Genomic DNA, 16297 nt, shown 5'->3' on the forward strand with positions numbered 1-16297 from the left:
TCCTATCCCTTCCCTCAAAAGGGTTAGACATTATGTTTTCCTTTGACATTTTATGATGATAGGCCTTTAAGGACCGGTCACTGAGAAATGAGGTTTCAACAGCCTGTTCAACATTAGTGTCTGGGGCACACTCAAACAGTAACATATGCAGGGGGAACTGGTCGGCGCATTGTTTGCCCTGGCGCACATGGCAGAGAAAATGTGTGTCAACTTAGCGAATAAGAGGAGCTGCACATTTCCAAAAAATGTGACGCCAAATGAATGAGAATACCGGCTCATAGTGTGTAAAAGGGACATACAGTAAGCGGGGAACAATTTTTGACTACGATAAAACAAAAAAAGATGAATTGGACTACGTGGCAAGCTCGGGTAAAGCCTGAAAAGGAAAGTCATTTTAGAATCATCATGAACAAAACAGGCAACCTTATTTAATTGTAGGAAATATCCTCCTGTTTTCTGAAGCCTACGGGAAGTACAAGTAGTATAAACACAGACGAATAATGCTCCTTACTTTTTCACAGGAGTTGTTTAGAGTACAATTGCATCATTTCCCTTTCCTCACAAAATCGCGAGGGGAACAATACATTTACGGGCTATTGGCAGACCTTTCAACAAATAAGTAGGCAAGTACATTATTTTTTAAATTAAAAAAATAAAATCACCAAAATTGTTTTGTACATAAAGATTGCTGACGTGATAATGGCATAGGCCTTCACATTACCAGAAATACTCTGAACAAAAATATATGCATAACGGCTTCATAAACCTAGGAGTACATTCAGATGAAACACGTAGCTGCAATGGTGGAAATGAACTTAATGTGGGAGTTTGTTTTATTAAGAAACCATATACAATGCTGGCAAAATACCGCTTTATATAAAACAGCTCATAGATAAATAGCTTTTTATATACAAACAAGGAGTCATGTATCTCAATAAAGGATACTCCTACACAAAACCAGTAATCAATTCCAACCATTTTTGAATTTCATACCAGAAACACAAGTAAATGATAAATCATATTACAATCATTACCAGACTTACAAAAAAAACCCCCACAAATCTTAGCATCATCAAATTAAAATATGCACTTATTTCTTTCGCATGAGATTTAACTCTTGACAGTAACAGTCTCTACATGTTTGCCCAAACAAAGGCCACAAGTTCTAAGACTTGTGCCAATTTTAGACCATGCACCTATGATCTTCATAGTGCTAGCAGCAGTGAATCCCAGGCGCAAGTAATCGCATATAATGGATGGACTTGGAAATTCAGTAACATTTCTAGGGACCATATACAAGCCCGCGACACTGATTACACACTGCCTTTTGTGCCCAAATCAACCAAATGTTGCTCGTATGCCAACAACTGTATTGCTTTTTTAATATGGGACCATATTAACAGGCTCAAGGAGCATAGTTCTTACTCCAATACAGACCATCCTTCAGAAACTGATCTGCATTAAACCCAGCATTTTTTGGCGAAGGCCTCTGCCCAGTGTAATACATCAAGCTGTTAGTCAGTTTGATATAATTTCAGCCGTTGCTGGATGATTAAACAATAGACCGCCCCCACCCCCCACCCCCCACATATCCCAATTGCGCATGCAGAAATTCCTCTGGAAGACTAATAGGGAGGCAAGAATATTCTTTATGCAGGTATCATCCAATCTAATGAGTTCCGTCATTTTTGCAGGCCCCTCTATTTCCGCCCCACGTATCAGAGCTGTAACAATTTTCAAGATTAAAGAGGCAATTCTGTGCAGCAAATACCCTAACTGCAGCCAGATGCTGCAGGCACGTCTGCTTAGTGCTTGTTAGATGAACATCCCAATTTACATTTTTGTGAACCCAGATATTTGGAGCTACGGATGACAGATCTGCAGGGCATTCATCATCTATTCATAATTCATATTTCTATGAAAAATAAGAATCAAGCACTAAGTGGCAGAAGGTTTTACCCGCAAAAAACACCATACCAGCCAAGCAGAAAAAGTTCACCTTTGCATTAAATTAAATGTTCTTTGCATTTTAAAACAACCCTAAAATTGCTGAAAGGCATTAACACAAAACACGTTTCGTTAGTGTTATTAAAAGTCAACACAGAGTCCTTCTGGATCAGTTCAGTGACACCACATTCACAACAACAAAATATTCAGACATAAAAGAAAAACACAACCATTGCAGATCTATGTGACAATAAACTCAGAGGTTTGTACTTGGAGACAGTTTTCCATTTAACCAGTTTAACACGTTATGGGCCACATGGAAAGGGGGAAATGCTAAAATACAAAATCAAAATGAAGACAAATTCTCACTGGACCAAATCACAAGCATCTTGGTTTTGCACCTACTACCTCTTCTTGGTTCACAAAGCCTACAACGGGCGCCAATTTGGAGAATCCCAGAGATGCCCTTGATGAAACATTCATGAATAGCATTTTTTCATGAGCATTTCAAAGATGCTATAGGCTCAGCCATATGTGCTCCAGTATTAAAATTGAGATGAGATGGACACTTGTATCTCGGGTTTGCTGTGGTGCACATCTTTGCAAACCAGTTCCACAATCAAAATAGGAACTAATTGGATTTCTGTAGGCAAAAACAAAAAAAAAAAAAAAAAACGTCCCCAATGCCCTCCCAACCCCAGAATGGAATAAAACCCAATGTGGATCTCAGATGCTGAATGGGTACAAGCATATCTTTGCCAAATAACAGATCACTCTGCTGTAAAAGGATTCACTATCGGTTAGTGAGAGTGCCTTTGCTGGGTCCAAAGATTTCAGGTTTAAAGCCATTTCTTGTTTCTGGTCTTCCGCCTCCTGGATAAGTTCTCTTCAGTAAGGATGGTACCTAGAGACATGGAGAGATCTTTTACACAGGTGGCAAAAAGTGTCCCACTCTAAAAGTGTATATTTTATTTTTTCCTCTGCTGAACTAACTTCACCACAGGAATGCAGGAAAGGACATTTTCATTTTATTCATAGGTTATTTATAATGCGCCTATACACAATGCGTTTCAAGGCGCAATACATGAAAAAAACACCATAAAAAAGTATACCTGCTTTCAGACTATGCCGTTACCACAGTAATAGACTCCCGGGCACTGAAGCTTGGCTGCAGGAGGGTGAATTGTGGCCCTGACTGAGGTATCCAGATTGGAGTAGGAGGATAGAAGCATAGGAGGGTGGAGAGGAGGACAAGTAGAAAAGCTACAAACAGAAAACGATTTAGTGATTGATGAGGCATAGGGTAGGCAAGAAGATAAGGGAATGCTGCGCTAGCTTGTGTGCAAGTAGACTCAAATGGGATGACTCAATAATAGTCTAATATAACAGGGTGGCTGGGCCAAATAGATTATATGTTCAGACAGACAGTTGGTCTGTGGCCACATTTTATCAGTTGAAAGGAGGTTTTATTAAAAAAAATGGGATGTGGGCCTATTCTTAGCAATCTCCTATTGAAACACGTGTATTTATGGGATGGTGGCAGAGAACACAATCATTAATCATTACTTGTCACTTTAACTGAAAGGATAGCTCCGAAGGAAAGCTATACACTTTGGCATACTGTGCCAGAAGGTTCCTCTTGAATAACCCTCTGCCTGCACATAAAAATATCCAACTTAGCTGTAGAATTGCTAAACAGATCATGGGTCCTAATACCTCTCGAGTCACTCATTGTGGATAATTCTTCAGAGAACACTACGCTAAATCCTTCCTAAACAGCAGCATTAACTTTGAATCAGGCCAGGAATGTTACTTACTAGCAGTCCAGTCTGATGAACTGTGGGTACCAATTCTGGTGGTGAACTGAAGCAGAGTATGGAAAACAAGTGAAGGTCACCTTAGATTTTGGGATGAGCTATCAAGTGTAGAGTGATAAGCAAATGAAGATTTCCGACATTGCTGCAGGAGGCAAGCCTTCTGCCCCATGCAGCGGAGGAGATGTTCTAGTGCATTGTTGGATTCTTCAGGCATTATCTTTGGTACATCCCAAGATGGAACAAGTTACTTACCTGTAACTGTTGTTCTCCAGCATGGGTCTGGTATGGATTCACATGCTCATGAATATTCCCCGTCGCCAGGCTGGGAATCCTCGGTAAAGCACAAATCCGTATCAGTTTCGTTTCTGATCTGTCTTTCTTAGTAGTAACCAATCACTGATCTCTGGGTCATACTGCCCCCAGCCAATGACTGTCCTCTCCCTAAGCCACTCCCCTGGCAGCCATCCTCAGATTTGGTAACACGTAAAGTGGCAGTATGACCAAGTGAAGAGCCGCAGAGGGGAAGGAGGGAGGGTTCGCATGTGAATCCATGCCAGAACCCATGCTGGAGAACAACAGTTACAGGTAAGTAACTTGTTCCTTCTCCAGCATGGGGTCTGGCATTGATTCACATGCTCATGAATATAAGAATACAAAGCAGTATACACATGCACAAACACAGGAGGTGGCAAAATGCTCAACATTAAGCATTACATAAACTCAACATTAAGCAACTCTTACCTCCTCACCAGGCCCACCGTCAGGCGAACAGGTTGCGCAGCACTGCTTGGCCGACTCTGGACTCCTCCTTGGAATCCCAGTCAACGCAGTAGAATCTCATGAAGGTGTGCCTCGACCTCCACGTAGCAGCCCTGCAGATGTCCAGCAGGGGCACACCAGACAAGAACGCTGTAGTAGCAGCGATCGCTCTGGTCGAATGGACTCTCGGACGGCCGGGCAACGGTCGATTAGCCAACCGATGACAGTGCATGATGCAGCCGGAGAGCCATCTGGAAATGGAAGCCTTTGAGAAAGCCTTCCCTTGGTTCACAGGTCCAAAGTTCACAAACAGCTGTGATGTCTTCCGAAAACTCTTTGTTTGGTCCACGTAGAACTTAAGCACTCTAGCTACATCCAGCGAGTGCAAAGTCCTCTCGGCCGGCGACGAAGGCGACGGGAAGAAAACTGGTAACACCAAGGGCTCTTTAAGATGGAAGTCTGACGGCACCTTGGGCATGAAGGAGGTGTAAGTCCTCAGCACCACACTTGTATCGTGAAAATTGAAGTACAGGGGCTTGCAGGATAGGGCCTGAATCTCTCCCACGTGTCGTGCGGAGTTGATGGCCAAAAGGAACGCGGTCTTCCACGACAGGAACTTCAATGGAGCCGAATGCAAAGGCTTGAATGGCGGCCCCATGAGCCTGGTCAGCACCACGTTGAGCTCCCAGGCCGGGGCTGGAGCCTTCACCGGCGGTCCCTTCATAAATTCCTTCACCAGTCGATGAGACCACAAGGACGGCCGTCCTGTAGTCGTGGTGTATCGGGAAATCGCTGCCAGATGTATCTTGATGGAAGCGTGAGCTAGTCCAGCCTTGGCCAGCGACAGTAGGTATGGTAGCACTTGAGGTGCCGTAATCCGTAGAGGCTTGATCATCTGTGCACGGCACCAGACAGAGAACCTCTTCCACTTATGCCCATAGCACTTAAGAGTTGAGGATACCCTGGCCTTTGCAAGAACCTCTCTGTAGTCAGCCGGGATATCGTACCCTCCAAACTCTAGCGAGGCAGGAACCAGGCCTGCAAGTTCAGCGACTCCGGGTCGTGATGAAGAATGGCGCCTCCTTCTCTGGAGAGAAGATCTGCGTCTGTCGACAGCTTGACTGGTGGGGACGCTGAGAGGGACAGAAGGTCCGGGAACCAGATCTGTCTCGGCCACGCCGGTACAACGAGGATCATCCTGCACCGGGACCTCTTGAGCTGGCTGATGAGTCAAAGCAGCAGCAGCGGCAACGGAGGAAACGCATACAGGAACAGGCCGTCTCAGGGGAACGAGAAAGCATTGCCCATGCTCCTCGGCTGGGGAAACCTGCTGGTGAACCTCTTGCACTTGGAGTTCGTCGCCGTCGCAAACAGGTCGATCTGGGGTTTGCCCCATCGTCGGAAGAGCCGATCCACTTGATCCTGGCGTAGTTCCCACTCGTGGCACGAGCATAGCTCCTTGCTGAGTGAGTCGGCGATGGTGTTTTTTATTACTGCCAGATGGAAGGGAACCAGAAACATCCCCTGGGCAACGGCCCAGTGCCACAGATCCTGGGCCTCCTTGGATAGGGCTGTGGATCTGGTGCCTCCTGCTTCCGGATGTGAACATCGTGGTGGTGTTGTCGGTGAAGATCCTCACGACCTTGCCCTTGAGGGACGGGAGGAACGACTTGAGCACCCAGAACACGGCCGGAGCTCCAAGATGTTGATGTGGAGAGACCTCTCCTCCGGGAGCCAGAGGCCTCTTGTGTGGAGATCTCCGGTGTGTGCGCCCCATCCCTCCAGGGAGGCGTCCGTCATCAACGTCTCCTGATGTGACGGGGTCTGAAAGTCTGTGCCCGCCGTGAGGTGCGCACAGGTGCCCCACCACTGAATCGCCCGACAGAAAACCTTGTTGAGTGGGATTTTGTCTTCGAAGCTGCCCGTCGCTGGCATCCAGCGGGCGGCGAGGAACTCCTGTAGAGGACGCATCCGTAGTCTGCACAGGCACACTAGGTAGATGCATGAGGACATCATTCTAAGATGGCCTTCGTCCTTTCCTCCGACAAAGATGCCAATCGCTCCCCTGTATCGAGCTTCGCACCAAATGGGATTTTGGGTAGTTTATGGAGAATCCCAGCTCCGTGAGTAAGCGGAGGGTCTTCGCCGTGTGCTCGACGGCGAGTTCTCTTGTCCTTGCAAGGATGAGCCAGTCGTCCAGGTAGGGGTAGACGTGGATCCCCTGCAGGCGCAGCTGCGCCGCCACTGGTGCTAGGCACTTGGTGAACACCCCGAGTGCCAAATTCAATCCGAATGGCAGAGCTCTGAATTGGTAGTGGCTTCCTTGAACTATGAATCTGAGGAACTTTCGGTGTCCTTTTAGGATGAGGAAGTAAGCATCCTCCAAATCCTACGACGACAGGAAGCCGCCCTCCTCCAGCTGACCCTGCACGTGCTGGAGGGTGAGCATCCTGAACTTCTGTGCCTTGATGTATTAGTTCAACCGACAAAAGTCCAGGATCGTGCGCCAACCGCCTGTCTTCTTTCTGACGAGGAAGTACCTTGAGTATACTCCGGAGCCCCAGAGCCTCTTGGGGACGAGCTAGATGGCACCTTTCTTGAGCATCATCTTTACCTCCGAGAGCAGTTGAGGGATGTGATTTTCCTTCCGGGCCACGGGAGGAATGCAGGGGCACTTCTGGAATTCGAGAGTGTGCCCGTGGGCCAGGGCATCCAGCACCCAACGGTCGGTGGAGATGGAATCCCACACGCTGATTAACTTTGCCAGCCGGCCTCCCACCGGGGTGCTTCGGTGGGGGCCCCCGACGCTACGGCCGGTTCAAATTTGCTTGGAAGCGGCCTTTGCCTCCTTGGTGACGGGATCCTCCTGGCTTGCCGCAACCTCTGTAGGCCTCCTTGGACGAGGAGCGGGCCGCCTGGCGGTACGTAGAGGAGCCACCGCCTGATCCCTTGGATGCCCCCCGTCAGCCTCCGGCGCTTCGAAAGGGCTGTCGTTGCTGAAGGACTCCCAGGGCTCGAGCTGTCTCTGTCGGCCTTGATGGCCTGCAGCGACTCATCCCCCATTTTCCCAAACAGGCATGTCCAACACCCTGGTCTGCACGTCCTGACGGAAGTCAGTCGCCTTGAGCCAACCTCGTCGTCGAAGGCAAACCCCGTTGCCTATCTGGTGAAATCCAGTGTCGGCAAAGTCCGTTGCCACCGTGATGGCGTGGTCTGACGCCACCTCACCTTCCTGCAGAATCTCCAGGGCCTCCGCCCTCTTGTCATCTGGTTGGAAGTCCAGTAGGGGAGCTATCTTGTACCATAGCTCCCTGTCGTAACGGGCCACAATCGCTAAGGTGTCGGCCGCCTTAATTGTCGTCGTCGCATGACCCGTCGCCCCATGGCGTCCAATTTCTTTCCCTCGCCGTCAGGTGGGGAAGTAGAGGTTGAAGCTGTCGCCCCCGCCGCCTTCTTCTTGGCCGCCGCTGAGACGACCGAATCCGGCATCGGCTGAGCCCTGAGGCACAAGGGGGCGGCGTCAGGGACCCGGTACTTCTTCTCGTAACTGTCCCTTTTGGCAGCGGTCAAGGACGGGTTCTTCAAGACTGCAAGACCCCCGTCCCAAATATCGTCGAGTAACCGTACCACGAGGACCGTCTTCCTCTTGGCCTCTCGCCGTTGATAGAGGAAACCTTCCTTCTTATGTTCCTTGGGGCAGAGCTGGAAGAGCTCAGATGCCCTGGCGATCATGGCGTGAAAGGAGCCAATTTCGTCGGGCGGGGAAGCCCGAGGGGGTGGTGATGGAAGGTCCGTCCCGAAATCACCACCGTCGTCATCATCATCCATCCCAGTCGTCTAGGGTGGGGGGGAGGAACTCTCCTCCACTTGCCCTGAGGGCTTCCCGACGGGCCCGGTTCTGGATCGTCCGCCGGGGTTCGTGGTGATCTCATCCTTATCTCCGTGCATAAGGTTTGGATTGCCGCCGAGTTGTCCTGAGGCTTGTGCAATGGCTGAGACGGGAGGAATGGCCGCCCCTCCACTGGGGCCTCGTCGGTGCCACTGTCACTTTCTTCAACCACCTCTCGAGATCTCTCACGTGTGATCGTACCTTCTTGAACCTCTCGTTGAGGCCCTTCACGGCTTCCACCAGCTCCTCCTCCGAGGCTGTGTCCGTAATGGCCACCGCCCGCCCCCTTTTTCCACCGGGGTCTTCACGGGGGTCTTGTCGATGGGCTGGAAAGAGGATTCCCACTGCGGTGGAAGGGAAACTCTGGGCCCGAGGTCGCCTCCACTGGTGTAGCCTCCCCAGGCTTCGCCAGGGTCGCCGCGACTCCCTTGATAGAGGCCTTAGCCGGGTGAATCAAGGCCTTCAACACCTTGGGCGCTTAAGGCCTTCACCTTGGGGGGAGGGTCACCATCTCGCTCCCCCTCGGCTGAATCCTTCGAGACCGACCGGGGCCTCTCCAGAAGCTTACCTGGGTTCTCGGATTTCCTCTTCCCCAAACCAGAGTGTTGGCCCGTGGTCGACTGTCCCGGGGAAGGCACGCCCTGCCTGGCAGCCGAAGAGCCCGACCGTTCGGCGCTCCCGGTGCCCGCGGACTTAGAAGACCGCTCGGACCTTTTCTTCTTCTCACCTGCTGGACCCTTCGCAAGCCAGCTGGCGAGGCAGGAACAACGATCCCTCATGGTTCGTTTCGATAGGTTCTTGCAGAACGCACAGTCCTTCTCCACATGCGTCTTGTCCTCATGAAGGCAGTAGAGATCTCGAATTCTCGTCCTCCTTGAAAACATTCTGCAACCCGCATCCAGGGCAGTTCTTGAACAGCTTGGATCAGGTCGTTGAGCTTCCCTAGTCCTGGGCCGTGTCCATGGTAGGCCTCAGATCTTCTGGAATCCTCCAAGAAGCGTAACTCGACAAAAACGTCACCCTTGAGGGGCGTAGAAAATTCTGAAACGGGTCCCCGCTGATCGGAAGTAGAAGCGGAGGAGCTTGTGGCTCGATTTAACCGAACAATGAGAAAAACTCTGAAAAAGCGTGAAGCGCAGTAAAAGCTCGAGAGCTATAGCACGAGGACTCCCAACACTTGAACGTGCGGTAAAAATCTGAGGAAGGCTGCCAGGGGCGGGGCTTAGGGAGAAGGCAGTCATTGGCTGGGGGCAGTAGGACCCAGAGATCAGGAAAGAGATCAGAAACGAAACCGGTACTGATTTTTTCTTAACCGAGGATTCCCAGCCTGACGGGGAATATTCATGAGCATGTAAATCCATGCCAGACCCCATGCTGGAGAATAATCATTTTTGCAAAAAAACTTCCTAAGAACTACACCCTCCAAGGTTTAGTTCTTAGTTAGGAATTGCTTTGCAAAAAGGTTACGTTCCGAAGGATTCCCCAGGATCGACTCTCGAAGATTGGCATAGAAGATGCTAATGGTTAGAAGATGCGGTGGCAGGAGCAATGAGGCGGCGGGTGCAATGAGGAGCCGGGCAATGGTGCGCTCGGCTAGTGCGGTGGCAAACAGGTTTGAAAGTGCAGTTCAGCAGTTTGAAGAACATGCGAGTGCCAAAGAAAGCTCCAGAGGGTCCGGATGGCCCAATGGAGTCGAAAAGTCTTGAATCATGGTTTGATGGAGAAAACACAGGGATTCTGCATGCCTTGACTCCAATCCAGCGACTCGAGGATTAGTTTCAGTCCTTGTTCTCATGCTCCAAAATACGGGAGAAGCTATTTGTCCTACAACACAATGAGATACTGGGCACCATTGTGGCTGGCAAAGAGGCAGGTGTTGTCAGCAGTACAAGCTCCCCCTCCAACCACCCTTCTCTCCCCCTCACTCCCCCCTCCCCGATTGGTCAGTGATGGGTAGATGACAGAACACACCTCTGCTTTGGACACCATTCTTCACCTCACAAGCGGAGGATTTTGGTAAAAGGTCCAATGAATTTTTCCTAAAGTGTTTGTCCAAAAGTAAATCAAAAGAATGAGTGGGAGACACCTTCTTTTAAAGGTAAAAGCTCACAGGCGATTGAACTAAAACTAGCCCGCTTTATGGGTTCAATCCATGTTCTTACAACAAGTGGACTTTGCCTTCTGACATCACATCCAAAGTGCTTTGTGCTAAAGGAAGTGGAGGGTAAAGGAAGGAAAGAAAGACAAAATGGTGGTAACTTTCTCCAGCTGAAAAGAGCTACTCTGTCTGCACTAACCGCGCCCACTTCCCTTCTACACTGGTTCAATGTAGAGTACCCTGGTGTGAAGCCAAACCCTTTGTGAATGGGTGTGTCCTTTGATTCCTGTTCTCAGGACAGCTGCCTTTGGAGTGGCTTCTCTCTGGAGATGGTATTCCCTTCACTCACAAGGGAACTAAAGAGGCAATCCCCCAAGGCTATATTCTTGTTAGCAGTAGCAAGGGCAGCCTTTCTTGGGAGAATACACAATCCTTTCAGAGCTGTGCTGGCCTCACATGGCTGACTTGTGTAATATCCGGTTGCTCTAGCTGTAATAATTATGAAATACCATCCACCATAACAGGACACAGAACACAGGTATGGCTTATATTTTATCTGCCTTCAGGACAGTAAACTCAGCAATATAGTTTGTTAAACAGGGGTGCATGTCCTAAATACTGCCCATGCGCTGCAGTGACTTGGATGTCATTTGCAGCTGTCAAATGGGCACTTGTCTGAAAAACAGATAACACTGAGCAGAAATTAACTGCATCATTTTATTGAATTAATAAAAAAAAGAAAGATCTTTTATACCCTTTTCCCCCATGGCAATCCGGCACAGCCACCTGCTGCTTTTTAAGTCTCTTTACCCAGCTTAGTCAATAGCTCCGGGAATGCCACGCTTACTCCCAGCAAGATACCTGCTAAATGAGGAAATGTCTGCCTCATTTTATACAGGCGCTGACTGCTTAATTGCGATAATAAAGGCTGACGTGACTTTTATATGCGTTTCCCTCCCAACTTGGGATTGGCTTTTGTCCCCTGGATCTACCTCCTCGCGAGGTACGGTATGCTTCATCCCAGGTGTGGTATGTTATCCAATCATGTGGATCTACCCGTGTTCAGGCCCACCATGTTTAGATCAGGCCGTAGCAATATGGACGTTTCCTGAAGCAATGTTCTGCCAGTTGAGTTCATGTGGAATTCGACATCATCTTTGCCTGCTCTTGGGATTTGAAAACCTCACCTTGGGGTCCTCTGTTGGTGCGGAAGAGACGTTTTCCCATCGATCAAGGAAGGGTTTCCTCCTCACCTGGAGCCCAGATAGAGGCTCCCCAAATGGGACAGTGTGAAATAAAAAAACAGAAGCTAGACAAACAATATATAAAGATGGGAATTGATAATTTCAGATGCAAATCTCTGTTGCTACCCATTTTGTAGGAGCATCTCTCACAAAGTAAAATGATGCCATGCACAAGTATTATGAAAAACACAACTAAAACCTGCAACAATAACGTTGTTTGGGAAACAGCATTGCAAAATGAATGGAATCAACTTATTGTGTTGGCAGGTTGATTGGAGGAGGGGGGGGGTGCTTGGTTAAAGTAGTAAACAAGTAAAGTGTCCAAAAACGAAAGTAACTGAAAATGTCAAACATACCGGTGGAGGAAATGACGGTTCCAGGTGACGACCAAGGAATGAAAGTAAACGTCTCCAGATTAGACCACTTCCTAAAAACATGATTCCCGTCACAAGCCAAAACACCCGATGGTCCTAGGACAAGAAAGGAAGTAATTGCATCAAAATGTTTTATTCTATAACAATTCACCTGTATACTAAACATTTAGGGCCCGATTCACAGACGTTTTTTTATAATGGCGCAATCCCGTAGGAAAACGTTCCATGAATCGGGTCCTTAATTGAGAACATCCAGGTAAGCAATGCCAAAAATGCTTTCAGTATGTGCATTTGCTGCATGAACAAGCCTCCGTTTTAATTACAATGAAAAGTAATTAGACCATGTACCACCAGCAATGCTAGCTCATGAGAAATTTCACACATTGTGGGAAATATGTCATGCTAGATGTTGCTGTCTGGGACAGAACTTAGAAAAAGCCCCACCTTAGGTGAACAGGGTTACACTTCTTAGTTTAGGCCTGAAACACAGAGGTTTGGCAGAATGGCGAGCAGCCCGGCTTATTCTAAGGAGGGAGGATGGCTTTAGTGAGTTATACAGACAAATGGGCATTTATTATATACACTAAGGCAGAGGTGATCATTCACAAGTCAAGTACTTTAAAACAGTGAGATAATATAAGATCACTGTAATATTATGAAATAAACCAGTTGTGGTAACCTTCGAATAGCATTGGTACTAACAAATCACTTAGTAAATCCATCTGAAACATATATACAAACTGTTCCAAACTTTTAATAACTATATTCCAGCCTATGTTAATGAGTCCAACCCTATCGTATGTGAGTAATTGTTCAGCTGTGACACCATTGGCCAGGGTTGGAGCAGGAAAGGCAGGATAGCAGGTTAAAAAGGTTCAGTATGGTGGAGTCCAGCAGGAGTATTTCAGTATTGCAGGTAGGCAAAGTTATTTTTACAAATGCAGGGGAATCAGGGTGTTTCCTTGTATTTTTGCCCCCCAAGGACCAGTGTCCTAAGGCAGGGTTAGAGTACAATGGGTGGTCCACTCCGACTTAACTATGGGAGGGGGATCGACAGCCCCCATGATCACAGGATCAAGCAAACAACCCACAGGTAAGTTGTACCAGGGGTAGGACAGTACCTTCAGCTGAAGAAACGGTTCCAGCAGTGAAGGAACAGCAGACCCGGTCACCGGTTTCTAGGTCGTGGCGGCAAAAGAAAGGGACTTCAGTGTATCTGGCGACAGCTCTTGTGCAGACGGACACCCATCAAAGGATCTTCTCGAATCTGGCTTGTTGCTGCCTTTTTCAGGCTCGGTTGAAGGACAGTTTTTGCAGCGAGAGACTCTTCTCGGTTTCTTGGTCACCGTCTCAGGTGAGGGGACTTTTGGGAGTGGGATCAGATCGCTGCAATCTTAGAAGCATGGCCACAAAGTTTCAGGTGAAACCGCGCTTTAGGAGACTATGCACAGCGATGCAGCCGAGGTACTAGCGAATTGCAGGCCATGTAGGTTCGATCTCTTCAAGGGATGGCGCAAAACGCAATTTGTCTTGGCACTGGCTCGGCCCACCAGTCCAAGGGAGAAATGAATTGTCTTCGGATCTTCCCTGTCGCTTAGAAGTGGAGGTCAGGAGCGCAGCAGTTACTGAGCAGGCACTGGAACTTGCTGGTGTCGTCTTTCAGATTACTCTGTTCAAGTGGTCGACTTTCGGTTTCATCTGAAGAACCTCTGGATTTATGCAGAAAACTTGGCTAAGTCCACCAATCGTATCCAATGCACCAGTCAAACTTGGGGATGGCTGTCCAATGGGTACAGCCAGCCTCGCTGTCCGAACTGGTTTCTCTCAGGCACACTGCAGGACAGGGGGGGGGTTTCGGTTGGCCTACCACACTCTTTCCTGCCAGTCACTCAAAGGGTCCTTGCAGGCTTTGCTTGGTGTCACTCGTGTCCCCTACCGCAGCTGCGAAGACAGCCTGCAATGAAAGTTCACAAAACATTGTGTAAAAGGTACAATGCCACCAGCCTAAACAGATAGAACTGTCACAGTAACCAAAAAGTTACTGGAGGGTAGAGAAAAAGGATACATTGGATCCCCTCAGCACTCCTCACAAGGCGAGTTGTGCTGATCTCGCAAAATAGAACTGATAGTATCCACTACCTTGGTAACTCTAAGAGTTTGCCAAATAAAGTAAAAACAACCACAGGGAGGCTCGAGCAACACTGCACAGAAAAGTGTTGTGTGCTGCTTTAGTACATTGTAGATGCCTTTACAATTGGAGGAAGGCATGACTCCACTAAAATACCAAAAAGAGGTAAAAAAAAAAGGGTTCCCATGATCAGAGTAAAAGAATGAGTGAGTGCGGAAAAAGGTCCCCGCTCACTCAGGAGAATCAGTCAAAAAATATCAAAGAGTCCAGAAAAACACTAGTCAAATCTTTGGGTAAAGGGTTCAAATGAGCAAAAATGTTTACATGGGGATGCAATGTTTACATTCAGACGAACTTAAACAAATGACAGGCAGTCAAGCTAACACTAGTTTTAATGACTGTCGGGGCTGAGACATGCGAAAACATGTAGATAAGGAAACTGCAGCACATGAAGATAACTATCTGACCAAGAATAAACCATTTGCAGATTGGAATCTTCAAGTCCAAAAGGCAGAAACTTGCCACATGACTACAACCCTGCCATTCCCTCACCAGACATTTTCTTTTATTTGATGTAGCACTTCATTCTGTTATCCAGTTTATTTCTAAGCATACTTATATTTGTCAGATAAGCTTAAGCAGATGGGCAAAGATATTTGCCCTAGATAACAATCCGGATGACATTGCTCTGTACTGACAAATGAATTTGAGAAAAATGGCCTTGGGATTCAAATTTAGGGTCATAAGAATCCCGGTGGAGAAATCCCTTTAAGCTGCTGTAAAATTGTTTTCTTTCCCAGTGAGCCCATACGATTTTGAAGTACTGTAATGACAAATCTCATATGGTGTGAAAATGCAAGTTTTTCATTTAAAGTTTGTATATTGTGAGGGCCTAGGAGTAAGACTGACACAAGGGTGTCATGTTCATTGGCAAAGACTTAAAAATAGGGGATTAGAGGAAATCCTAACTAGCCCCATCTCTACAAGGGGTTTCCCTGCATCGACAAATCTAGCTAATGAAACTGTTAGAACGTCCAAAGTAAAGTTCACTGTCCTGTGCTCAAATCCTAACCTATCCCTCACAAGCTAAACTTAATATAATGTGTCAAGGAAAATGGCTGTTGGATGCCGACCTACAGGCCTGCTTTGGAGTTCAAAAAGTTCCAAAAGGTGCAGAAAAGCAAACAAATGTTCTACAAGACTCAACGGGTCAATTCCCTGTCCCCAGAGTCTTTCCAGCTTTACCCAAACCCAATTTATGTCTCCTCAATGCTCAAGATATGTCTTTCTCTACGTTTGGCAGACCTGTATCCCTCAGGCCCCTTGTGAGCAGCCCAGTCTCCCAGGGTACTGCAACGAGGAAGAGGAGCCTGGCTGTCTCTCCCAGACTGTGCCGAGGGTCCCTGACCCTGTTTTCTCAGTGTCCCTTTCTTGGTTCACTCACCAGCTTGTTTTCACAGTTCTTCCCTCTGGATCAACTTCCACCCACAGCCTTGGTTTACTCTCCTGCCAAGGTCTGTGAGGTCATATTTATTCTTTGGGACGTATGATCACCACGTGGGTCCCAGATCCTGTATTCTTAGTGTCTTCTGGGGAAAGGGGTTCAAACTGGACTCTCCCCTGTATTCCCAAGTCTCATTCCTCAAGGTCACTGGTGACTGACTGTGGTGCTCTCTGGGCACCCGCAACCTCGGACAGTCTCGGGAGGATAGCTCTGGGGCAACGTGCTTGCCTTGGAAGCAAGACAACATGGAGCACTACAGGTTCTATCCCCGGGTCCGTGCTTAGAAACCTCTGGGTATTATGCCAGTTATAAATAACATATATCACTTAACCACCCCGGTATCTGTGGGGACTTGGCTTTCGCCCTCGAGTCAGTCATGGGCCTCCTGGGTGCATGCCAGCTTGGTGGAGCTTTCTCCACTTCCCCCAGTGGCTGGTCGTGGCTCTACAGCTTGTGTTCGGTCCAGACTGGTCCTTCACCACCCAACCGCTTGCCTCTGCCACGTAATGCTGTTGGCAGCCTGCTAGACAGACGGCC

The 16297-nt window shown here is 48.1% G+C and overlaps 1 protein-coding gene across 2 annotated transcripts in view; it reads right to left on the minus strand.

Annotated features, from left to right (window-relative positions):
- Window positions 1–815: 815 nt before the first annotated feature.
- MRS2 (magnesium transporter MRS2) overlaps window positions 816–16297 on the minus strand; it is a 327025-nt gene continuing 311543 nt past the window's right edge. The window contains exons 10-11 of one of the 2 annotated variants that reach the window (XM_069613569.1): window positions 12111–12224; window positions 816–2851 (exon numbers count right to left, since the gene is read on the minus strand). In XM_069613569.1, the coding sequence (XP_069469670.1) occupies window positions 2741–2851; window positions 12111–12224 (225 nt within the window). In that variant the 3' untranslated portion in view covers window positions 816–2740. The remainder of the gene's footprint in view (window positions 2852–12110; window positions 12225–16297) is intronic. The other variant, XM_069613570.1, reaches the window with a different exon arrangement.

This window comes from Ambystoma mexicanum, chromosome 5p (genome assembly GCF_040938575.1).
Source record: "Ambystoma mexicanum isolate Mex_15411 chromosome 5p, UKY_AmexF1_1, whole genome shotgun sequence".
In the NCBI taxonomy this organism is placed as follows: Eukaryota; Metazoa; Chordata; class Amphibia; order Caudata; family Ambystomatidae; genus Ambystoma; species Ambystoma mexicanum.